At 38.9% G+C, this 15,230-nt stretch overlaps 1 protein-coding gene across 1 annotated transcript in view; it reads right to left on the minus strand.

Annotated features, from left to right (window-relative positions):
* Positions 1–1,255, minus strand: part of LOC149792841 (uncharacterized) — a 37,833-nt gene extending 36,578 nt beyond the window's left edge. Inside the window, exon 1 of the mRNA XM_089968915.1 lies at positions 993–1,255. Coding sequence (XP_089825041.1) covers positions 993–1,230 — 238 coding nt within the window. The 5' untranslated portion in view covers positions 1,231–1,255. The remainder of the gene's footprint in view (positions 1–992) is intronic.
* Between the last annotated feature and the right edge of the window lie 13,975 nt (positions 1,256–15,230).

Here is a 15,230-nt window from a genome sequence, read left to right on the forward strand (position 1 = left end):
TTTAGTGCTCATGATTAAACGTATATTTATCAGTATAGATGAAATCTGTATGTCAGCTTCTTTGTAAAGGAAAGGATATGAACCGCTGCATTTTCTGGACCTGCATGTGTTTGAAACATGTGCTTTCAATTCTGCACCAAAGAGTCAGGTGCTAATTTTAGTAATGAGTTCCAAACTCAAGACTGTTAAAGGAATGAAATTCCATCAATAAAACAATGTCTATATTTGTTATCACTTACAAATAGGATAAGCTCTCAAAAGATTCCTTTTCCTACTCTGTTTTAAGTTCACCCATTTCAAGGCTGGTTCCCATTTTTCCATATCATTAGTGCTGTGTGTCCTATAATAGCCAATACACAATGATTAAACATGAAAAGACTGAAATGTCACAGTGATTTATAGTCAGAAACCATTTAAAGAATAAGTTATCTTAATGTACCAATCACAAAAGATTCTCTACTTTGCATCAAATATATTGGACAGCTAAGATTAATGTATTTTCTAGTAAATCAATCACAAAAGATTCTCTACTTTGTAAAAGACCCATATTGATAGATACCAATCAAAAAAGGTTCTCCACTTTGCATGACAGAAATATTGGACAACCAAGATTAATGTATTTCTTAATGTACCAATCACAACAGATTCTCCACTTTTGTATCACATAAATATTGGACAACCAAGATTAATGTATTTCTTAATGTACCAATCAAAAAGGTTTCTCCACTTTGCATCACATAAATACTGGACAACCAAGATTAATTTATATCATAGTGTAACAATCCCAAAAGATTCTCCACTTTGCATCACTGACATCACAACTGGAATCTGAAGACCGGCCTTTATATATTTACATCTGCAGATGCTAACATCGATGGTAGAACTTCTGTCTTTACCTGAAAAAAGTGAACACAGTGTAAAAAGGATCAAGGTGCCTAACTTGAATAGAAAGCAAAGTTTCCAGGATGAAAGGAGAAATCCAAGAATTTTACCATTTTTCCTCAAAGTCCATTCATGGTTGGATAATGAAACATCACAGCAATGCAAATAAACATCTATGCCCTCTGTGCTGTGTCTCTCAGAGATGATGACATCCTTTCCAAGAAGCCGCTTGATGAGAGTTGTCTTCCCAACACCAAAATGTCCGACAACCATAACTCGTATACTGTAAACTTTCTCCTTTCCATCTTTTAGTGCGTTTTCAAAAAGTTGGATGGATCTGTCATCCATGTTCAAAATTTCTATAGGAATTCCTGTGCCTGTAATTGATGATTAGTTACATGTTACTGACATGCAAATTGAGTAAACTAAAATTATGTGTTGGACCTCCACTTTGACATTTGAGCCGATTGGGAAGGACCCTGATAATAAGGCCCCACATAATATATTTATGTTTCCAGTTTCTCAACTTAACCTACTTTTTAATGAAGACCCACCTACATTGTTCTCACTATACAAAGAGAAAAATGAAAACAAATTATTTCTGAAGGTTACAACCAGTCCAAATCCAATTTCTTTCATTGGTAATAGTATATGACATTATGTTCATCAAGGCATTTACTATTACCCCATATATATTTCAGTGCCTACTGGACAGAGACTAGAAAGCATCATTTAATAATGATGACCTTTGCATCTTATGGGTGAAAGGATTCATCAATATATTAATGCATAGATACTTTTGCTGTACTGATATACATATCGATACAAGAGATAGAGAATCTAACCAAACCAACATTTACTGTATACAAGCTATTTTTAACTTCAGCAGTAATTGTTAATCATTTGCCTTGTTACTCTTTAAACTGAGAATTCACTTGAGACATCTGTTGCAAGCACAGGCCCTCATCTTTCTTAGAAAAATGAAAAAGACTTTACAACAATCGCTCACCTTCTGCAAATTAACACAAAGTGATGTTTGTAATCTACCCCCCCCCCATTCCATGCTAATTAGTTATCCAACAGCACTGCTCAGCATAAAGGAGATATTCCAAATGTGTTCCACATGTATAATGAAGTACTTCATTCATCATTTTATAGCCACCTTTATGCAAAGTTTATTTGTTGATTTGTATCTTTTCTACTTTGGTATATTATAAATCTACACTACCAGTGTGCCATACGGTGAAATATATTGCACTAAATACTCATTGGTGATTATTGTTTGTTCCAGCCCAAGGTAAACAATAACCACCAATCCAAACAGGAAGTACTTGCAGAGCGACTGATGAACTTTACACCAGAGTTGTCATAATTGTCCACTTAAAATGAGATGATGCCAGGCCATGCAATTGTGAGAATGAACAAAATTTTTATAAATTAGTGTACTTCGAGAGCAGTGATGCACAAGTCCTGTAAATTAGATGGAACTGAAGCATATAAAAAAGTACTCTGAAGTACCTTTCAAAAGAGCAATGTACTTCAAGCCAGCAGAGGTGTTTTGCACTTTGTGCAACATCTGTTTTACAGGTAGGCAAATATTGGCTGATGATAGCGATGATGACAATAATGTTTAACATTAAGAAGTATATCCGATTATTGGATCTGGAAAAGTTGTTTTATTTGAAGACCATTTTTTCAACACAAGATAGGTTATACATGGCAGCCAATAAAACTGGTGGAGGTAGAACCTGGGAAATCCGAGTATGAATCACTGACCCACAAGAAGCTACTGGCATATTTTCTCACATATCCACATTGGCTAAGCAAGAGACTTGAACCAGAGTGGACAGAGCTGAAATGGCAGTGATCGCTCAAGGTAAGCGCTTTAGACCACTTGGCCACCTGGGGATCAAATCTGGGAAAGTGGTAAAGATATATCTGATGTATATGCTGGATGAACGTAAGTAGGCAGCATGCCGGTCAATCCCCCTTTCAGCACATGTTGTTGTTGTTATTGTTGTGGGGTTTAACACCATTTTTCAGCACATGATAGACTATACATGGCGGCCAGTATTAATGGTGGAGGGAGAACCCAGTAAAACCCTGGAAAGAACCACCGACCCATGAGAAGCTACTGGCAAGCTTTCTCATATACCAACATTGGCCAAATCCAAGACTCGAACCCACACAGACAGAGGTGAGATGGCAGTGATCCGTTACGGAGAGCGCTTTAGACCACTCGGCAACTCGGGGTTCAGCATATGAAGAAACTGAATGTCCAAAAGGCAGAATACCATGCCTAACTTAAATACATACAATTTAAAAGCAGAATGCAATTTTCATTTCTTTTCTCAAACACTGTAGCCCTGCCAGATCATGTGCTACAAAACCATATCTATCAAGGTTGAGATTACCTGAATAAAAAAAAATGAAAGCAAATGAAATCAAAAAGTAATGATATTTATGTTATCTTTCTGAACAATAAACTAAGGGAGTGATCTACTTGAAAATCTAATACAGCATCCTGGAGCAAATAAGAAATCTTGCATAGTAGTCAGTAAAGCCCTGATTCCAAAATGTGAAATTATGCCTAGTATGTATACGCCCCTTCAGGCAGAAGCACATAAATGTACCAATATTAATACACAGATAAGGAACAGACTACACTCAGGAACAATCAATAGATTAACGCTTATACAACTACCAGTGACATATTTTAATGAGTTTGATGTCATTAGAGCTCTAACATAGTGGAGCAGGAAGAGAGAGATATTGCATTATTTAGTAAATGCTGAACTATGGCCATTTCCTCATCCCCTCCTTCTTTTCTACTCCTCTTGTGTTTGTAAAAGAGGGGATAGCTCCCCATTTACAAATCCTGGCAGCATCGCTGCTAAAATCGTATGTGGGGAACAGATTTGGCATGTCTCTTTTTATGCATAGATATTTAATTAGTGACTGAACATGCACAGAGGATAAAAATAAAATTAGAAAAAAAATCAGGTGTGTGTGTGTGTGTATGATTATGATTTTTAATGTAGCTTTAACAATTTTGCAGTCATATTACTACAATGTCTGCAATGTGGCAGTTTACAGTGATGTCTAGCACTGGGACATCATGTTGCAGACATGTAGCATTGTGTCCCACTCAGTCTCATTATCCTGACACCAGGTCAGCCAGTCCTAACACTAACCTCTTAATGATGAGCACCAAGCGAGGCAGCTGGTAGTACCATTTTATAAGTCTTTGATATGACTCAGCCGGGATTCGAATCCGCTTCCGAGGTGGACGCTCTAACTGCTAGGCCACTAGTCCGAATCAGGATGGAGGCATATTTCAAACCACTTGCCATGACATCCAATGAAACTTACATACCCGAAGCACTGAAATATCTGACTGGTCTGCCAAGGTGTAGATGGGCTAATATACTGTCACCTCGGTTACCAAAAATGGGGCCTACCCAACTAATGTATCTTTTTTTTAATTTTTTATTTTTGTTATGAGTCTACGCTCATTTCACTGTCAGTACATGATGATGATTTGGTTAAAGAATGCATTGAAAGGTCATAAGTTGGTAACCGAGTCATACTGACAAGAGTTTAGGAACTGAAGAAAGGAAAGTGAACACACTCATATTGCATTTGCAGGGGGAAAAGAACACTGCTTAGTATTTGATAGCGGTATTCAACCAAAAAGATTGATCAAAATTACTATAACTTCAGACAGTTCATTTTAGTTTGAGAATTGTGTTCCTAGTGATGTCAAGACCTATCTTGATGAATTGAAACTTTGGAAAATGCTGCCCTAACACAGAATGATTATTCCTTGGCTCTCAAAGTCTGATTTGTCAGCAAGTCCTTCTCTCAGCAGTTTTTGGTACAACATCATCTCAGTGTCATATGAAAACTTCCAAATCATAATCTGGCAAAACTTTTAGAAATCAAACTTCTCACAAGACGGAACAGAAACTCTTATCTCCTCTTATGTCAGCTTACTGCAAGGATAAGGAGCACATCATTTCTGTTGCATTGGAAACATAAGCAACAGAAATCCTTATTTTCTCCTATGTCAACTTGTTGAAAGGAAAAGGGGCACATCATTTCTGATTGTTACATTGGAAATATAAGCAACAGAAGTATGAGCTGTTCTAAATATGCCTATTTCTAAGAGGACAAAGTAACAGTCTTAAATTGATATACAAAATTTACCAGTGACCATTGTGAACAGGTGAGTGCAGAACAAATGTGACCATAACAACAGGTCTTACTGTAGTTAACAACTGGAGAGTATTACATCATAAATGAAGTGGTGATACAATTTTCGGAGTGTCTAATTGCATACTGGCATTGTTTTGAAGTTTTTAAAGAATATTTCCACCATGTGTGCACTTGAGCAAAAACTATCTGAACAGGGACCTGCGAATATATTAGAGGAAAGTTTGAAATACTCTGAATGAGATTGCATCACATCAGAAAATGAACACAGCGAATATGTTAAAGGAAAGTCTGCAATACTCTGTACAAGATTGCATCACATCAGACCATGAACACAGACGCTAATTATATATGAAATTAAGAGTACTGATTAACTGACAGGTGGATGGTGGAGTTTCCAAATATGTAACAACTTTATTACAGGTCTGGTTCATTATATTTTATGGAAGAAAAGACCAAACATTTTATTTTTCCTAATAATGTCAGTTCTAATTAAACTACATACATTAAAAATAACATGGCATTTAAAGAGTTGGTATAAAGCAAACTGATATGCCAATACCACTGGTATATCAAATTGTGATCCATCCATGGCGCAATAATATGCATATATAAACATCCTTTATAGTGCAGGCCTCTAGATCAATGATGACTTTCTACACATTTATTAATCATAAATGACATAAAAATAACAATAAAAAGTATTAATAGTGCCTGTTTTCTAAATGAAATTAAAATAATACAAAATTTCATTGGAATCTTTTCTTTTTTTCCATTCCCTCTCCCCTCTCATGCGAACGGGACAAAATAAGCAAAAGTCTGGAGTAAGAGAGAAAAACATGGCACTGGACAAAAACAAAAAAACTGAACTTGAACCAAGTAACCTACAGTAATCTGGTTCGTTGTAACGGTATGTCTATGCCTTCCTTGGGATCTATCTGCAGTGTTCATAATATCATTGATACATAGTTGCAATTGCAGTTGACACTAGGTCTATATCTTAAATTTGTCGGTTATAAGGCACACATACTGTAGCATATTTAATGCTTGTTGTCTTTAGCAGCAGGGGGGGCGAATCCTACAAGCTACTTTTCCGAGACACCCCTTCCACTGAAACTTTTCCCGATAGAAGCGTTATTTCCATGAAATAACACTTTTATTCAGAAAACGAGACAAAAAAAAATGTCCTTGAAAATGCTTTGTATTTCCGCTGATATAACGCGAGTTACTTCAATAAATCTGACTCGTATCCGACATAATTTCCACGGTGAGGTATCATCGAAAAATCAGGTGTAGTTTGCGCCCCCCTGCTGCTCTACGAAGACGAAGATTTCCAAGGAAACATTTTTATGTTAACCATACAATGTATCAAGTCCAATACGGTATCTTGTTCTGGGATCGTGTAAATTTATTGTCACAAATCCGTGAGGTTTTCTTTGAGCATGACTGAAGAAATTTTTAAATTTATTTAAATCCATATCGCCACCACACCAGGTTTGATGAATATTTCTCAGCGTATGAACATCAACTCCATTAAACACCGCAAGAAGATTACAGTTATCCCTGATTACCTTTGGTATTTGTGTGTAACGTTGAGTAACATAAATGACATCGGTGTTTTTATGACGACCCCGGGAAAATATTCTTGCAGGATTTTTTTGCTTGTCCAGCATCACATCATCATACACTACTAGGTTATTTATTTCCCCGTCGAGGTCTTCCACGGACGGAGCTTCTTCAATATCAGTTATAAATTCAACAACATCCTCGCCGTCTTCACTCAGCGCTTTTGCACTCTCATTAAAATCTTTTATAACATCATAACAACGTTGATCATCCACAGACGGAGCTATCAAGTATAGTTTGTCCCATTTCATCCACTTCATTATCATGTTCAGTAGCAGTTGCGTTTTACCTGATCCTGACGGTCCTATGATGATCATTCTGATAGAATTTGGTAGCACGGAATTATGCTTGACTGGTTCTTTCCTTCGCGTCGCAGAAAAATCAGTGATCTCCATTTGTATATAAGGAATAATAATTATGGATCTATATTGTGTAAAGTGTAAGGCACGAACCCCTACAAACGACATAACAACCATTACAACAAAAAATAACAGACAAGCACTTTCTGGTAAGTGTGCGCAATGTGGCACAAAAAAATTTAGATTTCAAAAAAAAAGCCTGACAAAGTCAGCGGAGGTGACATCGCAGCAACCCTCGGACGACTTCCAGGTACCCCTTGGGCTAAATATCCCGGAGAAAAACATCTTCCGGGATACAATTACTGCGGTCCAGGGACACGACTAGATATCAGACTTGATGAACAATCTAAACCAAAACCGGGAGAGTATCCGATAAACGCTATCGACGCAGCGTGTCACATACATGATGTTGCTTATCGAAGTAAAGATCTACAAGACAGGCATATCGCGGATGTGAAATTAATTCATGCACTAAGCTCCATAAAAAATAAATCATTTAAGGAGTCACTCGCTAATTGGTTAATAAGATCAGCGATGAAATCTAAATTAGCATTAGGCGCTGGATAATTAATAACAATGGAAGCGATTTATTATTCCCCAATCGGATACTGGAGAGGTAACTCAGCAATTAATAAACTCGCCAACGCGGCATCAGTAACACGCGAGGTTGCCAAAAATTGGCTATCAAAACAAGCAATATGGCAAATCTACTTACCACCACCTCGACAAATCAATTTTGCACATTTTGATGTTAGTACCCCCAATGAAGTTCATCAGGCTGACATACTATTCCTGCCTCATGATACTGTCCGTAGAAAAATATACAAATACGCGCTAACAGTAGTTGATGTTGCCAGTAGATACAAAGAAGCAGAACCGTTAGCGACTAAAACAGCGTCCGAAGTCGCCTCTGCGTTTAAACGAATTTATCAACGAGGACCTCTAAACTGGCCACGATTATTACAAGTTGATCCTGGCAAGGAATTTCAGGGCGCGGTGTCATCACTGACAAAGCAGCATAACGTTACCATACGACGAGGACATACTGAAATTCATCGGGATCAGGCAATTGTTGAGCGATTTAATAGAACACTCGCTGAGAGATTATTCGGATACCAGTACGCGAGGGAATTCATTTACGATACGAGATCTCGTGAATGGGTTGCAAGACTGCCAAACGTGATAGCCGCGCTGAATAATGAAATTACCAGAACAACAAACATGAGACCTGTAAATGCAATCACAAAAAAATATATACCCCGCGTCAGTGAACGTGTTTCAACGCAGCCACGGACGCTAGCGTCCCCGTTGCTGGGTAATGTCACCGTTAGGTATTTATACGAACCAGGCGAACTAGAAGGAGGAAAAAAAAGAGCAACCGATCCAACATGGAGTGTTACTACACATAAGATATCCAGCATAACCAGATCAACTGGGAGAAACGCAATCTACAGATTAGATTCGACTGCTCCTCAGCGTGGATTCACACGCGAGCAACTTCAGGTGATTCCCACGGATACACAATTACCACCTCGATCACTTAAATAACTGCAGCAACACCTCTGCGTCGATTACACTCAAGACAGGTCAGCATTACATTTTCACGCGTATGACCGAGATTGCTGTCTATTCTATCCACGGTAAATTGTCTTGGGTCGTTTTTCGGATACTGCCACAGCAATAAACAATTACAACTCGCACAGTGATTATTCTGACGCTCACGTAACGACAACACAGCGTTGATATCCAGGTTAAACTCTCTATTATTTTTCTTGTCACTTTGTCGGTAACTGTCTAATTTTTTTCTTATTTGATCTTTTTGCGTTAACTCAACAACGGCTGACTTCGTTGACGTATCTAATACAATTCTTCGTAACTGAGCCATCTTTCTTACTCTGGACACGGCTAAATAAACTAAATTTGACCATTCGATGCGGTCATCAACGATCCAAACAGTTGTATCAGAAATAGTTAATCCTTGTGCTGAATGAATCGTCATAGCATATCCTAGTGTCCACGGTGATTTATTTATTGCTAATGCATCTTCGACCGCATCGACGTTAACTGTTACTATATCATTCAATACTAAATTTTGTTTCTCTGGTTTTCCGGGAATATCAACATCAATATTCTGCAATCGTGTATCATCTGGTCTATAACATAACGGCACTTCCAACGTTGGAAATTTCTGCCGCTGTAACTGAAATAGTCGCCGCTGAAGTGTATCTCTGACTGATTTTCTACTTGCAACAATTAAATCATCTGGTTTCCACGCCGTTAAAAAGTTATCAAATGAAGTCTCTGGAATTATTTCACGCATTATTTCACATTGGACTTTATTGGTTTGTAGCCTAATTAGTTTTTTAAACTCCTTTAATGTGTCATCAAGCGCTCTGATGTCATCACGCATTTCCTCGTAATAATCAACAAACCCTCGTAACCATTCGTGGGGAGATTCGCCGACAAATGGTGGTGGTTGACCATGATCGCCGCACATCACAACTGCGGTATTTTTCGTTAACAACCACGTCAGGAACCGTTGTAATGTATCCAGCGGCACAGTGTCTATTTCATCCCAGATGATTTTCTCCGGGATATACTTCGTTCCCATTCGCGTAGGAGTCCATGTACCGCCGCTGTATTTGAAAAAGCCGTGATAAGTGCAGGCCTTTACTCCGCGTTGTATCATTTCTCTGGCAAGTCTGTGTGTTGGTGTTAGCACGACCAAATCAGAACCGCGAAATAGTTCGATTTCACGAGTTGTCTTACCACAGCCTCCAGGTCCGTTCAAATAAACTGTTCTGTGTCTAGCAATTGGATCGTACACAGAAGGCAACGACAAAGTTGTCCACGACAAGGTTGTTGATTTACGATATTCATCTTTAATTTCAACATCAGCTGATTCACAGTACGCGTGCAACTCTTCCTTTTTTACTCGCCATGTTCCCCATTGATCATCCGATGTTGGTAAATCTAACGCTGTTAAATCGTCTTCGTTAACATAAAACGAATCTGTTGCAACCCTTACCGCGAAGGGAACTCTATTCACCATCGACAATAAATTTATAGAAACATAAGCCAGCATAGAGGATCTCAAATGAGTGTACTGAGCTGAATCACCGTCGATATAACTAACAACTGTTCCTAATCGTTTTCCAGGCATCCCCGGCAATGATATTATTATATCCTCGCGGCTACAAAATGTATCTTTCGCAGTAGTATCAGCGATAATGAAATTTAATTCTTCTTCATCCATAATTAATCGACTGTGATGTCGTTTATGATCATATGCTCCACCTTGAGTAAATTTACCTATCAATCTTCGGCCGAGATCTTTACAGTTGCGCTCATCATGTTTATACGCCAGTGTGCGTAATTCTTCTTCAGACGCTGTAGGATAATTTAATTTTAAGTCAGAATAACACGCAGTATCAGTTGGAGTTGGTAACCAAACTGAGGTTTGTTTTGAGTAACAAATAATCCCCTCACTGACAACAACAGATGTTAGTATTGTTTTGTCAACCATAAACCGCAACAACGGAAACGGCACCCACTTCCTTTCGTGGAAATGTCTGCCAAACCAAGCATAATTAATAGGATGTAACCGTGTTGCAAATTCGAACGATTCCACGCGAGCAAATCCAGTCAGGTCAAAATCAGGTAAAGGTCCGTTAATAGCTACTCTTGTCATTAAATTTGTGGGATGTCCAAATCGTTTAAAGTATTCAGCGCATTCGCCATAGCCAAGAAAACTTCCTGGATAGCACGCAATCATATCCACCGATACCATATTATCACTAACAAATACACTATTCCATAAACCGCCGTGTCCGTATTCGATGCAACTCTGCTGAACATTCTCGAGAAAACTCTTCATGGTTGGTTTCCAATTATTTTTTTGTCGTGCTATATGTGCGGCAACACTTGGAACAGTAAAACAATTAGTTAGTAATTGATCAACTTGCTCAGTTGAATATTTTTCTGTGAGCGCTTTCATTTCATTTTGTAACTCCGCAGTTCTATATATTTCTCCGTTCGGGGTCACGAACTGGTCATAATCACCAACTTCAGAACTTCTAAACAACCATACCGATACCGGATCGGTTTTACTCATTTGATAAATACAATCAAACATACCCGCGGAATAATACCTTATAACACGATCGCGTGGAAATATTTTAACTGATTCCGTCCAGGCGTGGCTGTTATGATCAATAATTGTTATTGAAGCTCCACTACGGTTGTATTTCGATTTATACAATTCCTCGCCTGTTAGCGATAATACCGTTATAGGAAATCTTAATAATTTTTCTAGCGCGGCAACATCCTTAATTGACGCCCCTGTATCTTTGACTCGATTAGCCCATGTTGTTATTTTATTTTTTCTAATCTCAGTTAGACCATTTCCACGTGCTGCGTTTTTAAAATGTTCCATTACTCGCTCAGCTACACAATTTAACATTACTGATGTTTTCATTGGCGTGAGTTTATCTACACTTGGTTTCTTTATCGGATATATTCCGTAAACGACTGCAGTTACTGGATACGATCTGGCGTAATACGGTATATCAACCCCCGTCAACATTCCTGGTCTAGAATTATTGCTCAACAAAATAGTTTTCCTTTTAATGTCAAGGATAGGATCATTTTTATCACGGATAATCCACGTGTCATCGTCGTTTTCGTTGACCACTTTGACAATAAATTTTATCTGTATGAAATATCTTCTATCGTCGAGATACCCAATTATGTTACGCGCGATTGTATCGTTCATGGTAGCATCAATGATAACGCTCGCGTCGGGGATAATTTTATATGTCGACCACACATGTGCGGCACCATCACGACGAAACTCTTCCTTGGCATTCTTGATAACACCAAGCAGTTCCTTTAACTCTCTTCGTCGACGATCAGTGGTTAACCGGTCAAGATCGAATCGAGAACCTGATACGGGTTTTATTCTGGATAGTCTTTCAAAACTCATTATTATAATTAAGACAAGTATTTAAATAGACAAAAATATTATATATAATGAACGGAAACTCAAAGAGTTTCTCCGGCGATGCTAGCATCGCTCATGCAAAGCATTTCTCATGCAAGTGGATCAAACTAAATTCATCAGAGCCGTGTAACAGACGTTGCAGAGGCGAATACTGTGGACAACATGCTCAACAGGTCCGCGGTGGGAGTCTAGGACCGATACCGTGTATCAGATGCGGCATTGGAGTACGAGGAAAAACTCAATTATGTTCAGCGTGTGGGGGAAAACGCTTTCGAGAACTAAAACGGTATTATGATAAAAAAAATCCAGCCTCGAACGCTCTCACGGAGCGTGATTACATAAATAAGTTTTCAGGCAAATTATGAATTAGACAAATGATTTGCTTATAGTATAATGAATCAAGAATTCACCCCCGAACAAGAATTTGTTCCACATCCAACTATTCCAAATTATGAGGCAAACCGAGATGGCACGGTGCGACACTGCACGCGAAGACGACCAGTTGGTACAGTTGATAATGCTGGTTATTTAAGATTTACTGCCACGTGCTCAAAGAGGTATTTATGTCATCGTTTCGTCTATGAATGTTTCTTTGGAGTGATCCCTAAGGGTTTTGTCATTGATCACATTAACGGTAACATACTTGATAACTCTATAAACAATCTTCGCGTGGTCACTCAGAGCAAGAACTGCCTACTGGGTAACACAGGGCGTTGTAAAACAGTTGCAAGAAGAGCTATTAAATCTATAAACGCAGGTGAAGAAATTGTATTCCAGTCAATAAACGCCGCCAGTAGGTATTTCGGTATTTGTTCACCTGTTGTACAGCATGTCGCAACCGGGATCTACAAAACAGCATTTTCCAAGAAGCTCAAACAGAAGATTTCATTCTGTTATATCATTGACAACAACGATAACTCAGTATAAGAAAAAAAAACGAAGAGTTTCTCTGGAAATGCAAAGCATTTCTCGTCCAAGGGACTTCTCAGAAACGCTAGCGTTTCCCAATTTAAAAATATAAAAATATATAATAATATGAATCACGAAAACATAAATGTCATAATTGTTGAACTCGAAAAATTGCAACAGCGGGGTTTTAATATTTTACTAGACACTGAAACAATTATGTCAGATTTTGAATCCTTGAATGAGCTATCACGGTCCGGGAAGAACAATCTCCCTGCCAGATATAGGTTCATTAAGGGTTTGCAAGATCGCATTTACAGATCGCTTGCCACGATAACGTCCAATCAGGTATCTGAATTTATTCCACTGTGCGTTGCAGTTGAGAAGATCAGGCTTGAATTGTCATCCGAGTATGAGACTCGAAAATTAATTAACACCAGGGTGAGACTGTTAAAAGGGTATATAAAGAACGGAAACTCAAAGAGTTTCTTAGACGCGGACCCAGAAGAAGTATAAATACCACCGCGTGCACGCCAGCGTGGAAATGTCGAGTTGAGAAATTCAAAGAATTTCCAGGGTAAAAAAAAAGTGTATTATTTTTTTTTGCATTTCTCAACTCGAAGAGTTTCTCATCGATGAGTGTTCAGGATTTGCTTGAGCGTTTCAACATCAATACAACAATGAGAATAGTTCATAATCTGTTCTCGTTGACACCAAGCTGTGATCATATGATTTTGCTGTAGCTGTGTTAATTGTGACGACGTCAACAAGAAGTCTTCGTCGCCGTACACGTCAACGATTATTCGAACGGGGAAATACTGTCCCGAGAAGTCCCTTGGACTTCCAGAGAAACTCTTTGAGTTTCCAGAAACGCTAGCGTTTCCAAATGCGGTTTTTATTGCCGTGTGAAGAATTTGCTTATCATGAATATGAACTCGTGCGTGAATGTATTCACACATTATACACAACTGTTTTTTTTTAAATGCGTGAGCGATGCTAGCATCGCCAGAGAAACGCTATGCGTGGAAACTCTTCCAGAAATGCTTTGCATTTCCAATTTGGAAACTCGAAGAGTTTCAGGATTTCACCAGTAAGTTCACGGAGACAGTCTCGCCACGCAGGTCCAACAAATCCCCCCGTTGGTCGGTGAGTTTAAAATTTATCGTTGACAACCACGGATTATTACACCGCAGATAGACCACATTGATTGGTTCTTGCACAATCAGAAAACCAGGGGGGTCTTTTGGTGTGAACGTGTACAGGATAAACCCCTGCGTCGCCGTCGTTGTGTCAGCGCTAGCGCTGCCTGCGCTGTAACTGCCATCGATGACGTCACATACAAGATTGACCGCAATAACATCTGTGATATTTACGATCCCGGGTGAGATGTGTCTGCCATCGGATGCTGTACTGTTGTCGTGTCTTAAAATAACAGGTTGTGGTTTTGTTCGCGCGTACGCGTCAGTGATATCTTTGTAGGATTCCTCGATGAGATCCCGGACTGATTCTCGCAGCACGGGTGCGTTATACCCAGGAAATTTAAAACTAGGAATATCTTCCACGCGGATATTATACAACGTCGCAAATTTTATTCCTTTGTCGGGATCATCCAGAAATTTTTGAATTACTATTTGATTTGTTTTTTCCATTGCGGATGCGAGTTTGTTTAGTTTTTCTATGGTCGTGATAATGTTCGTGCGAGAACTGCTTGTAGAAACGTTAGCGTTTCCACTTGTCGTATCAGAAATATAATCTTGGAAATATGCCCGCAACAGTTCCAATTGTTCTTTATGCATTTGTTTGATCGGAATAAATATCTGAGGTTCTATCTCGGTTACATGTAAAATCTTGAGATAAGCATTATTCCCGTACGGATTAAATCCTAAACCAAAACCGTCTTTGTGAGTTGAAGTAAACGCAACTTTTTCTATTAGTGGTTGGGTTCGAGATAAAACAAAACCATCGTCGCCAACCTTGTTGACAAGGTCGTGTACTTCTTCCTTCGTGGTCGTGAAATCCGACTTCGGTGGCAGTTCCGGACCCGGCACGAACCCGGGTTGTTCTTGTGGCCATCCTAATACGGACCTGATTGAGCTTTTATAAATATCCACGGCGTATCCCGGTGTTGAGATTTCAATGACCGCAGACAGCGTTGGTTCGTGCGCGGCTATAGATATTTTGGTTTCCTTGCCGGTGATTCGTTTTATTTGGCGTTGTATCTCATTGTTGATTTCTTCGAT

Source organism: Sinohyriopsis cumingii, chromosome 8 (genome assembly GCF_028554795.1).
Source record: "Sinohyriopsis cumingii isolate HCF-2022 chromosome 8, ASM2855479v2, whole genome shotgun sequence".
Classification (NCBI taxonomy): Eukaryota; Metazoa; Mollusca; class Bivalvia; order Unionida; family Unionidae; genus Sinohyriopsis; species Sinohyriopsis cumingii.